We start from the raw sequence: 14,337 nt of genomic DNA on the forward strand, positions 1-14,337 counted from the left end.
TATTTTTTTTTTCTTTTTTAAATCGGACAAAAAAATAAGATACTTAAATGGGTATTTGCGTTAATCATGCTCTTATAGAACATCTTTTCACTCTCTCTTAATTTCCTTTTTATTTCTTTTATTTTAATAGAAGAATTCTGATTGAAGAATCTTCATTGGAGGTGGTCTTAAAGACTTACTATTCATGTAATCTCAAAATGTCAGTTAACTAAAATTATAATTGTTTAAAAAAATTTAAATATAAACATATAAATAAAATAATAGTGATTTATTTTTAGATATTGCGATGGTATGTAACCATTAAAGATGCTCTTAATATGTACAAAATCTAATACATAGTAAAATGAAAACCAGTTGCCAATGGTTGTGTGTGATTTTAAGTAGAAAAAAATTTGCCACTGGTTGTATGTATCAGTGTGTTGACAATATTGTATTGAAAAATAAAATATACATCAGTATGTACTTACTCTAAATTTTTTCCTGATCTCTCTTCTTCTCCGATCGCTCTTTCTAATTCTGATTCATAAACAGTTTTTTAGAGAACTTCACCATCATGTTCAACTCTCTTTGAGGCTCTCAACCGTCGACGCTCTCCCTGATCATCTTCTGAAGATTTCAAGAAAGTTGAATGTAATCAGAATCGTCCATAGAATCGAAACGTTGATCCACACTATCTCGTGAGTTTTCTGTTTATTCTATTTGTTGCTTTTCAATCTGTATTTATCGTAATGATAACAATTTGAAATATTTATTTAACTTTCATATTTTCTCCTCTTCCTCTTTAATTCATTGTTTTTGATTGCACAAAATGTGCATATATTTATGACTATTCATGAATTTTGGTTATAGAAACTTGAAAAGACCAAACAAAATGGACACACCAATCACTAATCATATATCAAAAATATGTAGCGTTGAAGGCATAGCAGCATTATCATTTCTCTTTTGTTTTACTTGTTAATTTTAATAATAAGATGATGATCAAAATTTTACTAATTAAATATTCATGATTTTGTCAACAAAATATGCAAAAGCAATACAACAATTGTAAAAGCCAGCACAAGTTGATACGCACGAGCTCTTAATGAAAGATGAAAGATGTCTAATATTGGTAGATGATGAATATCTATGAAATTATTTACAACAAGAAACTTATAATGAAAATAATATTTATAAGTATAAATGACACCTATAAACTAAAAAAACTAAAAACACTAATTGTAATAACCTCCTAAAAAAACTATAATCACAAACCTATACCCAAAGCCACACAACTTACATATATAATATTTTGTAAATCTACAGATACTATATATGTATTTCACGAATCAACAAATCGGCGAATATATGTGAAAACCTTTGTGTTATGTGTGTTTTAATGGAAAGCGAGGAGGTTCTCCGTCTCAAAACTCAAGCCAGCACATTCCATGTGAAGATCAGAGACCATGCCAATATCGAATGATGACCCCATACATGTCTTGTCATGATCTAAACTCGCGATGTATGATGGCAACAATATCTTCTCATAGTTCTGATCATGATGATCAGCAGCGATGTTGACACTGTTGTTTTTGTCGGCATAAAGCAAATTATGTAAGGACTCGTGATCAGGACCATGGCTCGACGATGACGACATCGACCCAATCATCATCTGCTCCCAACCACATGTAGATTGATGTTGACAATGGTGGTGATAGGGATGGTCTATGATCCTTGAAGGCTGCTTCATTAGCTGCTCCCACTGATCATGATGATGTGGAGGGTCGATGGTCGTGGAAGGAGGGGATGATAGTAAGGGTTGCAACTGATTGTTGTAATTAGGAGCGTAATTAAGATCCGGAGCGTCATTAACCTCAAGCCTTTGCGTCTGATGATCATTGTCATAGTTACTGTCTTGTAGTGACAAGTCTCTGCCTTTGTTGAACACTCTGCACAAGACCCAGTCTTCCTGCGTCCACATACCGCAGAAAACGAGAGGACTTGGTTAGATATGTTTTTTTTTCATTGTTTAGAAACAAATGCATGGAATGTTTACGTTACGCACGGTCTCGTATGCAAATAACCAAACACGCATTAAAGCGACTTTTGTCTCGTTTCTTTCTTCCTTTTTTTTTTGTTTTATCTGCACCAAGTTCGTTATTCTTTCTACTTACTACCATCTCACCATGCACATCACAACCCATGCATACATACAAGACTCCTAAATAAATTAAAAAACGAGAAATATCTACATAAATATAATCTTATATCGAAAATGTGAAGAGACTAAACAAAGATCTAAAATAGATCTAGAATATATTATTTTGCGAAGATATTAAATCATTTATTTTCTAATTGATTTTAAGTTTGAAAGAGATTAAATATATTTTTTGCAAAGAGATTAAATCATTTTGAGAGATGGTATTAATTAACATTTTTATACATATATTATATACACCGGAAAACTTTCCGAGATGAATAAACCAAAACACTATCATCTAAAATGGAAGTATCTAGATTTCACATCGAAAATGAGAAGAAACTAATATATATATATATATATATATATATATATATATATATATATATATATATAGATAAATGTTGCTAAAAATTAACATATATAATATAATAAGCTGATTCACTTACTTCCGGCCACATGCATCATACTCTATATATAATATATGCATACATCATATGACCGGAACTTATAGATTAGTCTAGACTAATGTTCTTGAGGTACATAAATATTGTATTGGATTTGTGGAGTATAATAATTTTTTGAAAATTTGGGATTTTTAAGAAATTAAAAGGATTAAATGATACTTTTCTAGCGAGTTAAAATAGCATGATTTTCCACTCAAATAGAAAATTTTAAAACACTACTATCTCCTTGTTCAAATTAGTTTCATGAAAACCAAGACGCTGGTACAGTTATTGGTATCTATATCTATGGGACGACATTTAGGAATAGACACATGTCGTGAGTTAAGTTACGTTACAAATTATGCTTAATAAGACGTAATTATTGTGAAATGATCATTACTAATAATGGTTAGCAGTATGAAAGAGTGAAGAAATATTGTTGTTGGGGTAATAATCAAGTACCTTAGGTGGCATGTTTGGACACTCAAGACGGAACTCGTGCATGATCCAAGTAGTTTTGATCCCATTTGGTGCTCTGTTCCTGTAGAAGACCAGTGTTTTTCTCATCCCTACCAATTGGCTTGTTCGTGGATCCATCACCGTCCGATCCTTCCCTGTTGCTTTCCAGTACCCACTTACCGTCGCTCTGTTTGTACGATATCCAGTTGCATATTTTCTATCGCGAAAACTGAAGAAGTACCATTCTTTTGCATTCAGCTTTGCCACATCTTAAATTCCAAAACATACAAATTTTTTTAAATCATTAGTAAATTCTTACAAAGATGTGATATATATCACAGTATGAAAATCGACAACTTTGTAAGAAAAGTCTGCAAAAAAAAAGTCTGCAAAAAAAAAGTCTGCATATGATATACTTGTACTAGGTCGAGACAAAAGATTGTCAGGTTATCACTAGATGTAAAAAGTATATTGCTGTTTCTTTTATTTTATTAACAAAATGCTTAAATGAATCTATTTATATCATTTGAAGAAAAATATGAAAGAGTATTTTAAGTAATAAGAAACTTTCAAAAAATATTATTTAGCATTTTGATATTTTATTTGTATAACTATATAATCGTGATTGGAATTACAAAATCATATCTACAACAGGTGAAATAATGATAGTGAATATTGATCTCTTGATAGTGAATATTTTTTAATCATTGGATCACAGAATTATTTGTTTGAATTGGAGTTATAGTCTCTCGGTTTTAGCTCAAAAAAAAGTCTCTCGGTTTATAAACAGATATGTGTCAAAGGTTTGTGTGATGATGTAACTGATACTTGTGATGTAGACAAGACGGGGGATGTGAGACATGGAATTTAGTTCTGGAAAATATAATTATGATTTTGACTTCAACGGAGGAAATTATTGATCTCTCAAACATTCCTCCTATCAATTTCGCATTAATTTAATCCTCATAGAAGAAGATCAAGAAGATGCCTGACTACTTCAAAATATTCCTTTATTTTGCCTTAATTGAGAAGAAGAGTAATCAGCAACCATATCCTAAACAGCATATATATATATATATATATATTCGTTATTTAATTATAATCTATATAGTATATATTCGACTAACTACGTACATCAAGATCGTGCTGGTCATGAAAGTTATAAAGGTTTCTTGAGTCCTTAAGGTTGCTTGTGATATGTAGAAAAAAGGTCTACGTGTTTACACACAAAGCCTAAATTTTTGTTTATTCATGCATTTATTAGTGTTCTTTAATGCAACAAATTAACTAACTTTGAATTTTATACTTTTTAAGTTTCTAAATAAATGTCACTTTGACATTTTTCATACAGAATAAGAAACCGAAAGAAATATATGTAAGTTGTTATTAATTATACATATATGACCAATAATATTTGAATAAATTATTTATAAAATCAATATAGTCCGCAATTAATTTTTCAAGTAAAATTAAGTATAATTTGTATTAGAATTGTAAATTAACAATTTTTATGTAACAAAAAAAATTCGAATAACACTCATGATTGAAAGAAATAAAATAATATATAATTTATCCTCTTTGAACAAAGTCCCAACATCTATGATTAGATCAATGCTATTAATACAATTAGATCAATGATTAATTGATCAATCTACAAATCCGGAATTTATGTGAACATATCCTCCGTTTCTGTGTGTTTATTAAACATGTAGGTAGGATCTGACTAATACACAAGATTAAAACATCATTAAATTATTTAGACAAACGATGCAAAGAACAAAACGCGATCGATTTTACGAATCTGTTATCTCTTTTATGTTCAATAAAAAAAAGAATCTTTTCTGTAATGGAAATCTTAAAAAAAAATCACGAATCCAGGAAGCGGAAAGAGCACATATGATATATATAAACAAATAAACTCATAACACACATAATTAACAAACACAAGTACATAAATATAGTTTAAAATCAGGAATATTGAATAATATATTACCAGGAAGCTGCCATGGCTCACAAATATGCAAGTCAATCTCCACAAGATCACTAGCACCCTTCAAGGCTTCATCAACGTCATCATCCTCAACATCACCGTGGTCAGATTTGGCCCTAATCTTGTTGCAAAGATAATGACAAACTAACTCTTCATCGCTTGGATGAAACCGAAACCCCGGTGGCAATTTGGACCCAATATCTTTCAACCCCATTATGTGAATAAATAAGTAACTTAATATGTATATATAAATGCAAAAGAAAAAAAAATCAACGGGAGAATAACACCAATAGTAAGCAGATGTTCAAAGAATAGCTTTAATAGAGGAGGAGGGGGGAGAGGGAAAGGGAGGGGGCGGGGGTGTATAGATACATATATAGGTTTAATTATGTATATATTTATAGATAGGGGGAATTAGCATATATGATATATGGAAATAGAATAATATATAACATGCATGTAGCAAAGGATGAAAGATGCCAAGTTAGAGTTTCATACATTATTGTAAGATCAAATGGGTCCATGCTTTGTGTAGTATATGCAGTTAGTTATGGTGGGAAGTTTCAAGAAAAACCAAAGTTACAAGATATCTTAGTTGTGAGGTGTCTCATGGGACACTATTAGCCAATATTCTCTTTTGGTTTCATTGTAATCCACTTAGGGAAACAAGCCAAACTTTTCCCTTATTTCTTGTTCCAATAACCGCTTTCATATAGTAAATTTTACTTTTATGTAATTATTCGATAAAATCCTTATGCATATATCAATACGTTCACCCCCACCCCCCCTTCCTCCCCCAAAAAGAAAAGAAAAAGAGATTACTTTTTTTTTTCATTTGATTTTTGTACTAATATACTCCTCAGTAAAACTACATGTATAGCCACAAGAGAGTTTCTATGTATCCGATAAGATTGTTGTATATAGATTAGTCTTAATTTTTATTTTTAATATGTGATACCATATTTCAAGATAAGTATGAATTTCAACTCAGATAATTTCATTCAAAAATAGAACCTCGGGTAGTCACAAGAAATTGTGTACACTTTATTTGTGGTAATTAGCGTAGCTAGTATTAATTAAGTATAAGTTTATTGTAATATATCAATTATTCTTGGCCATGGATTTGAGGGAAAATACAATTTATGCTTTAAGCGATTGTAAAGATATACAAACTTTTGTCATTATGATCACTATATATATAATCCTTAAGCCATACGGGCAAACTTTTTGTCAACCATTGTTTTCCTCCTGATTTGATATAAAATTAAAACGGAAAGGGGTTGGCCAAGCCATATGTAAAGTTGTAAACTGCCATGCAAGAGTATACATATATAACTCCTAATAAAAGGAAAGGTAGTTATGGAGTTGCACAAGAAAAAAAAGGAAAGGTAGTTATGGAATTTATTTTAAAATATTTTTAAAATCCGTAGATGGTTGATTGATTCAGCTGAATTTGTTTTTCCTTAACTCTCATTTAACATATTACTCCATTCGTTTCAAAAAGATAGATATTTTAAACTTTTCACGTAAATAAAAAAATACATTATAATTTGATTATAAATATATTATTTTTTGTTAATAATAATTTTTCATAATTTTTAGCCAATAAAAATCCAATAAACCCTATTATTTTCTTAAGTTTACAAATTTTCATTAAGTAATACATTAAAAAGGTAAAAATGTACTTCTTAAAACAATTTTTTTTTAGAATATGATTTTTTTCTGAAACGGAGGAAGGAGTTTTAGATATACTGCCTCTGTTTTAGAAAAATGCATGTTTTAGAAAGAAAAAAAATTCAAAAGAATGTATTTTTATATATTTTAATGTACTTTTGTCAATTAATAATGAAAAATTATGCGTTTCAAAAATATTAATTGTACTTCTTAAAATCTTATTGGTTTAAAAATGTAGGAAATATAAAATTACAAAAAATATATATTAATAACTAAGTTTTACTGTATTTTTTTAATAAATGTGAAAATCTTAAAATATGTATTATTTTGAAACAGATGGAATATTATTTTATGTTCTGCTGGTGTTTTAGTCTGCTTTTATTGCCTATTTTCGCGTCTGTTGATTCTTTTTTTTCCACTGTTCGGTTGGTTCCTTATTAGGCAAAGGACTATCATTTCTCATATTGAAAGTTATAAGAACTACTGGTTAAGAAATTTGGCTACAAATTTAAGACATAAAATTTAATTAAATAAAACATTGACATAATTTTTATGAAAAAATAATTTGTGACCAACGGTTCCAAGTAATCCGTACTCCCTAGAAAATCTTTAATTCTTATTGGAATTTAGATACAATTTTGGAAGGAATGTATTAGTCTACCAATCTGCGCATATTGCTAGCTTTAAAAAGAAAATAAAGTCATTGCTGGAATTGACCACAGCTTCCGCCATGCACACCCAGTTATGTTGATTAGAGACAAAGCTTCACCTTCCACAAGTTTGAGAGTGTGGTGGAGAGGGATGATCACGTTGTTGCACGTATAATTAAGCAGGAATTGATCTTGGATCTAGAGATATTTTGAGCCGAAACTTCATAGATTTAATATTGTTTATTATATTTATGTATAAAGTAGTGTATACCATTAAGTTTACACTAGAAAATATGATTTAAAGCATATTAATGGATCAATTTTACTATAGTTTTTTTAAACTATCCATTTTTAGCATTAGTCAGAAGGTATTCCAAACTCGAATCAGACAGTATTGTACATTTTCGGACTAAGTCTACTCAGTAAATACGTTTTTCTCGAAATCGACCGGCTCAGCGATAAATTTTTTTAAAAAATTAAAAAAATTAAGAGTGCAGTTCCAGTCAATTTTACTATAATTTTCGGTGGAGAGTTTTACTATATGTACCCATATATGTATATACAGTATAATTTAATATATAACTTTTGAAGGTGGAAACAATTGATGGCCCGATGGGAGTAAAGGGTCCACTAATGATGAACATGAAACCGAAGACACACTGAAATTTGAATCACTCATTTGCTGATGTTTCAGAAAAATCTTGGATTTATCTCGGACACCCTCGCAATAATTGAGGTGGGACAAAACCCAGTTTTGTCGTCATGTTTTATATGTTTCTCATAATTATTGGGAAGCTGTATATACATAAATACACACACTAACACACCGAAAGACGGCACCACCATTTCTTTTTCCTTTCTTTCTGATCGATCAATTTACTGTAACACCTCAGAGAATAAACACATCTGAACTCTAAAGGTACAAGGCATCCTTTGAAAGGCAATTTATAGGGTGAAAGATGAACCACAAATAATAAGAGGTAAAAGATATTGAAAAATATGACTGGAATTGCACTCTTAATTTTTTTTTTTGATAAACTTTATCGGCTAATTCAATCGGCTTCGAGAAAAAACGCACTTACTGCTACAGAATGGACTTAGTCCGAAAGTATACCATACTGTCTGATCCGAGTTTAAAATATTTTCCGATTGATGCCAAAATGGACCGTTAATCTGTTACGGTATACCACATAAATCACTTGGACCGAAATCCAAACCCAGACTGATCAAGTATTGATACTTTAGTTCGGGAATCAAATCTAAAACTAATGTGAATATACAAATACACCAAAGTTCCAAAAGATTGCCACTATGCCTACTTGGTTCACTTTTAACTTTAGGTGGCTCGTCATATGAGACGGGTACTGGGAATCCCAAATCTACCAAGCTCCGGCGCACGTATAAACCGAGTCTATTCCCATTAAACAGCGGCCGTTCTTGGACTTGCATGCTATCCTCTCCTTAGTTTTTTCTTTTTTTTGCTAGTTTAAGAATCTTAATTACAAAAAATAGTTTCCTAATGGAGCTAACCACATGGTGGTGGGTTAGTGGTTTTGAGGGAGTTACGATCTTAATACGGACCCGGCTTCGAAATCCTATGTGGCTACCCGGACTAACGTTAAATCGCAAAAATACGTGGAGTGTCTTGGGCCTCGTGGGTTTAGTCGGTTGATTTCGGTCGCCGGATCCCCACAATTATTAAAAAAACCTATTAATGAGCTGGAAATTTTAATAATTATGTACATGGTGGATCCTATATCACTGTCTCTAAAATAGCTGTATATATGTTTTAGAACTTGTGGCAAAGATAATAGTTCTTGTGAGACTAAAAACATTCTGAGATGATTTTGAAGTAAACGTCCAAGATATCACATTTAATAAAATTTAAATAATAAAGTTTCAACATAGTAAACTCGGTAAACAAAAATAGATTCACTCAATCAGATTAAGTAAACAGTTTTTTTTTTAATCTACGTACGATTAAACTCTGGTCATGAAGTGGTTGATTATCGACATATCCCTGAGTCAGATTATGAAATTTGATTTCTTTTCTTTACTACCTCAAGGTAAAATTTTAGTGTATCATATCAATCTATTTTAAAATGCAAACCCTTTATTAGAGGGACCCGAATGCGGCGGGAAAATTGGTGAGCCATCTCTAAGGTTACACGTCCTTCCATGACTTGTACTATAAGAAACAAAGTTAGTCGCCCAATTTTCTTTTTATTTTTAATTATGATGAAGTTTCGGGTCTTATAGATTCACATTTTTCATAGATTCAATATCAACTTTTAAAAATTCTAATACAATATTTTTTGGGTACCAAAATAGTTTGAATCTAAACTACAAAGAGGGCAAATCCTTTTACACTATCACTAAACTATATCAACACCACCTTGGTTAGTCGGCCAATGTTTCATATGAAATTTCCATACAATAATCACTAAAACAGTTGCCTAGACGGGAGAATAAAGTAAAGTACATTGGTGAGTTAATCTGTTACTGAAAGGATTCGATTTAACATCTGTTTCGAGTAAAGTTTTCTTTTAATTGTTCGCGTGTAGTAATAAAAGGTCATTAGAATGTACTCTCGATATAATTCAGGAAATAGATATTTTACAAACAAAAAGATTAATGCAAATTTAAGAAAAGTTCTCGTATAAGTATCAACGAAAATATTACAGTTGAATACTAAATTGTAAACAAAGCTACTGATTGACCTTAGTGCACGGTTAATCGGAAACATAGATTAATACCATGATACTATCCTTAACTAGTAACTGTCACATTGCACATTCTCATCGAAACGTAATGTCGCGTAATTATTCTTTATTTAGTTTAAGAATCTTAATTACAAAAAATAGTTTCCTAATTTTTGTTTTCTCCTCCGATGGAATAGTTACCTAACATTAGGGCAAACCAAAATATTAAGTTTTCGTTTTGACAACTCCGTCCATTCAACATCGGATTTTCATATCATGTTTTCTTGTAGAATTGACGTATAACATCTTAACGACTGAATTTGTGTAGCCAAAGTTGACCACAGTTTAGAAGTATAGTCGTGTTATCAATAAGAACCTATAATAAGAACCTATGATATATATAAAAAAAGAACCTATGATATATATGTCTGGTTAACTAAACAACAAAAATCAAGTTATTACTCAATGAAGACAAGTTTAGCGAGTTCTTGAACGTAAAATATTGCAATAGATTCTCTCTCTCGAAAGAAAACATTGCAATAGATTTGAAGCTTCTAGACTCGCACGTTTCGGTTTTAATTTCTACATATTTGCAAGATATATTGACTGACTACAAATTAGTTGAAATTACTAGCTATACTTATTTTTCGTATTTTGTTTTGATTGGCACGTTTATGGAAAATCTTTCATAGTAATTCACTTAACATGAACTATTTAGGTTAAACACGCTAACTTAATGTTAACATGCTTCAGATTAATAAGATATGTAGAAACCAAGCTCACAAATGATGTGTACAAATACTGAAATACACACACATATATACATGTATTATCTCGTTTCCAAACATGTGTTATTAAATTAAAGTGATGAAAATAAGGGTATCTCGAGGGGAAGATAGTTTATAACTTTATATATTGCCAAGTAAGAAGGTTTATATGCGTTTGGTTGGAGAAAGAGTGACGGATTTAGCATTCTTTGTCGTGATCTAATTATTCGTCTTTCGTATTCCTTAGCAGCCTTCTACGTCATATATATTATTATTGTCAAAACCCCATTTTTTTGTCTTATTCACTATTCCGTATTAATTATTGTATACAATTTTGGATTTTCTCCATTAACTAATCACAACTTACAAAAATATATTGCTAAAGCTTGTCCTGTTTTCTTTCTACTTTAAAAATGCGACATAATCGCTTAAGTAGGAAAATGTATTATTAAATATTATTGACATATCTATGATTCTGGATAAACCAGTTGTGTGATAGGAGTTGATTGAGTACATAATATGATTTGTGTTTAATTGATAATATGGGTTTTGAGATGCAATGGGTAACACCTAAGTTCTAACTAGTAGGCAAAATCATTGTGCCAATTAATGTAATTTCTTTTAATTTTTTTTTTTGATAAATTTTCTTTTAAAAAGTTGAATGAAAAAGACACGGTTATGCCATAAACGCTTGGTAAGAAAAAAAAAAGCAAACCACATAATATTCATTAGATTAGTGTACATTTTAAATGCTCGCATAAGAAAGAAATGTACATTTCCTTTTTAAGAAAATTAAGTACATGCAAGTGTCAAAGAATACATAAACAATATTAATGTCGTAGTAATAAATATAATTAGCATGTATGCTAACCTTGATCGCTCATTTTTAAACGCAGAATAAGAATCCACAGTAGATATAGGCTTATAAATTAATGCACATGGCATGCCATTACTATTTCTGCAGACCAAATCCTAATATCATTATGATTCATTGGTGATAGTTGATACCGACTCTTGTTAGACTTTTTATGTATTTGATTTCTATGTATTTTTTTTAATTAATCAATTCATCATCTGCCTTGATTTCTATGTATACTAGCATCTAAAAATAATCTATTGGATATATCCTTTATATTTTCTGTTATGCCTTTAATTTTAATCAATCATTTGCAAAAATAACAATATTAGTAAAGTATATATGAGTTTGTATTATGTATATCAGATCATTTATGAGGCATGGTGCAAGATAAGCTATTGTTTCACACACATTCAATCATGGCATATATGATCATATTCTCAAACATATAAACAGTGTAAACTATTTGATGCAGATAAATATTTGGAATATTTCCATTTATCTTATTATTTATTTTATAAATTATTTGATAATTATCTTAATGTTTTAGGGTTTTATGGTTTTCTTATATATAGTTTTTTAGACTTTATGGTTGTATTCAGATTATAATTTGATTAATAAAAGGAGTTTTCCAGAAGAGGTTTTGATAAACCACTAAGAAGAGTATTCTCAAACCTTAAAAATGTTTTTATAAACCACTGTGAAGAGTATTCACAAACCCTAAGAGCTTTTAATTAAACACTGTGAAGAGTATTCACAAACTCTAGATTCGTGTATTCTTGAAATAAACAGATCTAATTTTATCCCTAGAAGCTTCCATTACATCACTATTTATGTGGTACGAGATATCCGCATTTTTGAAAACCATTTAAAAAAAAATAAAAAGATATCCGCATTTATGACTTATGAGATATGACACGAAAAGATACATGCATGCAGTAGAATCCACATCTACGAAACGATCACGAACATATAATTCATTTCGTTTCTAATGCTACATATTTTAAAATTTTACATATATTAGTAAAATTAAATTTCATTTATATATGTATAATTTTTCGTGATTATTTTTTACATAATTTTAAGTCAATAAAAACTTAATAAGTGTAATTAAGTTTTAAAAGTTTGCAATAAATTAATAAAATATGTATATTAAAAATATATAAAATAGATCTTTTTAAAATATTTTTTGTCTAAAAAAGATATAACTTTATAAAACGGATGAAGTATCAAACATGAACATTTTTTTTCGGCTTATCAAAAGAAAAAGTAACCTTTCTTCGATTTAAGACCACGCGTAATGATATACTTTAATAAAGAACAAAATTCAATTTTAAGACGATGGATGCCTAAAGACATACTCCCTCCGTCCCACTTTAATTGGTGTTTTAGGATTTTTATTTTGTTCTATTTTAATTGATGTTCTCACTAATCTAGATAGAATTTAATATGATTTGAATTTTATGACCAATTATAAAATACTGTATTTTTTTATTATTGGTTAAACTAGTTTTATTTAATGTATTTTTATGTTACCAAGATAAACTACATAAAAATATGTATTTTCTTAATCTATATGCAATAACCTAAAACATCACATAAAATAAATCAGAGGAAGTATATCAAAAGCCGACGAATAATATAAATTAACTCATACTGTGAAAGTCAATATTTATTTGTATCCAAGTGAAAGAATAGCTAATAATCCGATACTCGTTGGATTCTGTTTTGACTTTATTATCACTGGATACTATTTTCAGTATTACTTTAATTAAAATAACACTCTTTTGTTAGGTTTTAATTCTTCCAATTACATCAACATCGACCTTAACAAGCACATATTTAAGAAGTATTACGAGGTAATATTTGCGTTACCATCTAAAATGGTACTAGTTCATTGAATCTAAGTTATCTAACAGTGCTAAAATAAATATAGGAAAGTTCATTGTATCTCGAAAGTGTATATATAGAAACATTCATTGTCCTGAAGAATGTTTAATATATACATATATCATATGTTATTATTATAATAGTTTTTGGTTGTGATCAAGAACTAATTAACACTTGACAAACGTTATATACTGGCACACTATGCTAAAATTTGAAAATAATTTCCTTAATAAATGCCAAGGGTATAATCTAATACAAGCGGGGAAAAGATTTTGTCCGGTCTTATTTTTGTCATTTATGAAAATAAATTCTTGATTGGAACATAATCTCTAATCATCTATCTTATTAAAACAGGAACATTACAACTTCTTCTAGGTGGATTTTTAAAGATAGACTTCATATATTTAAATTAATTGTCTCATTCTTTATATATAATATGTATCATAATCTAACTTTGTATTGATGTATTTCCTTAAATACAGTTCTTCTTTTGTCCATATTCCATATATGATTTTTACATTTATTACATATCGATTTAAATAAGATATATACTAAGAATACTAAAAAATATTAATCGTTCTATAATTACCCTATACAATTCATTTTAAATTGATCAGTATACTTTCATTGGCCATATTAATTTTATTAGTACGAATAACATTAGGTAGATATTTTTAGTATTTTTAGGCCACATACATAAAGATATGACTATTCTTATAACTAT

At 29.5% G+C, this 14,337-nt stretch overlaps 1 protein-coding gene across 1 annotated transcript; it reads right to left on the reverse strand.

Moving 5' to 3' along the window:
* Window positions 1–1,306: 1,306 nt before the first annotated feature.
* On the reverse strand, window positions 1,307–5,429 carry LOC108849848 (protein CUP-SHAPED COTYLEDON 3-like). The gene is made up of 3 exons (XM_018623461.2): window positions 5,078–5,429; window positions 3,088–3,353; window positions 1,307–1,948 (listed from the first exon to the last, which is right to left on the reverse strand). Exons 1-3 carry the CDS (start codon window positions 5,286–5,288, stop codon window positions 1,376–1,378), a joined length of 1,050 nt encoding a protein of 349 aa, XP_018478963.2. The 5' UTR covers window positions 5,289–5,429; the 3' UTR covers window positions 1,307–1,375.
* Between the last annotated feature and the right edge of the window lie 8,908 nt (window positions 5,430–14,337).

Source organism: Raphanus sativus, chromosome 4 (assembly GCF_000801105.2).
Source record: "Raphanus sativus cultivar WK10039 chromosome 4, ASM80110v3, whole genome shotgun sequence".
Classification (NCBI taxonomy): Eukaryota; Viridiplantae; Streptophyta; class Magnoliopsida; order Brassicales; family Brassicaceae; genus Raphanus; species Raphanus sativus.

Coding starts and splice junctions, on each gene's coding strand:
- LOC108849848 (XM_018623461.2), bottom strand. CDS start 5,288: ATGGGGTTGAAAGATATTGGGTCCAAATTGCCACCGGGGTTTCGGTTT. Junction 3,354..5,077: donor TGAGCCATGGCAGCTTCCTG/GTAATATATTAT, acceptor TTGGAATTTAAG/ATGTGGCAAAGCTGAATGCA. Junction 1,949..3,087: donor GTCCAAACATGCCACCTAAG/GTACTTGATTAT, acceptor ATGTGGACGCAG/GAAGACTGGGTCTTGTGCAG.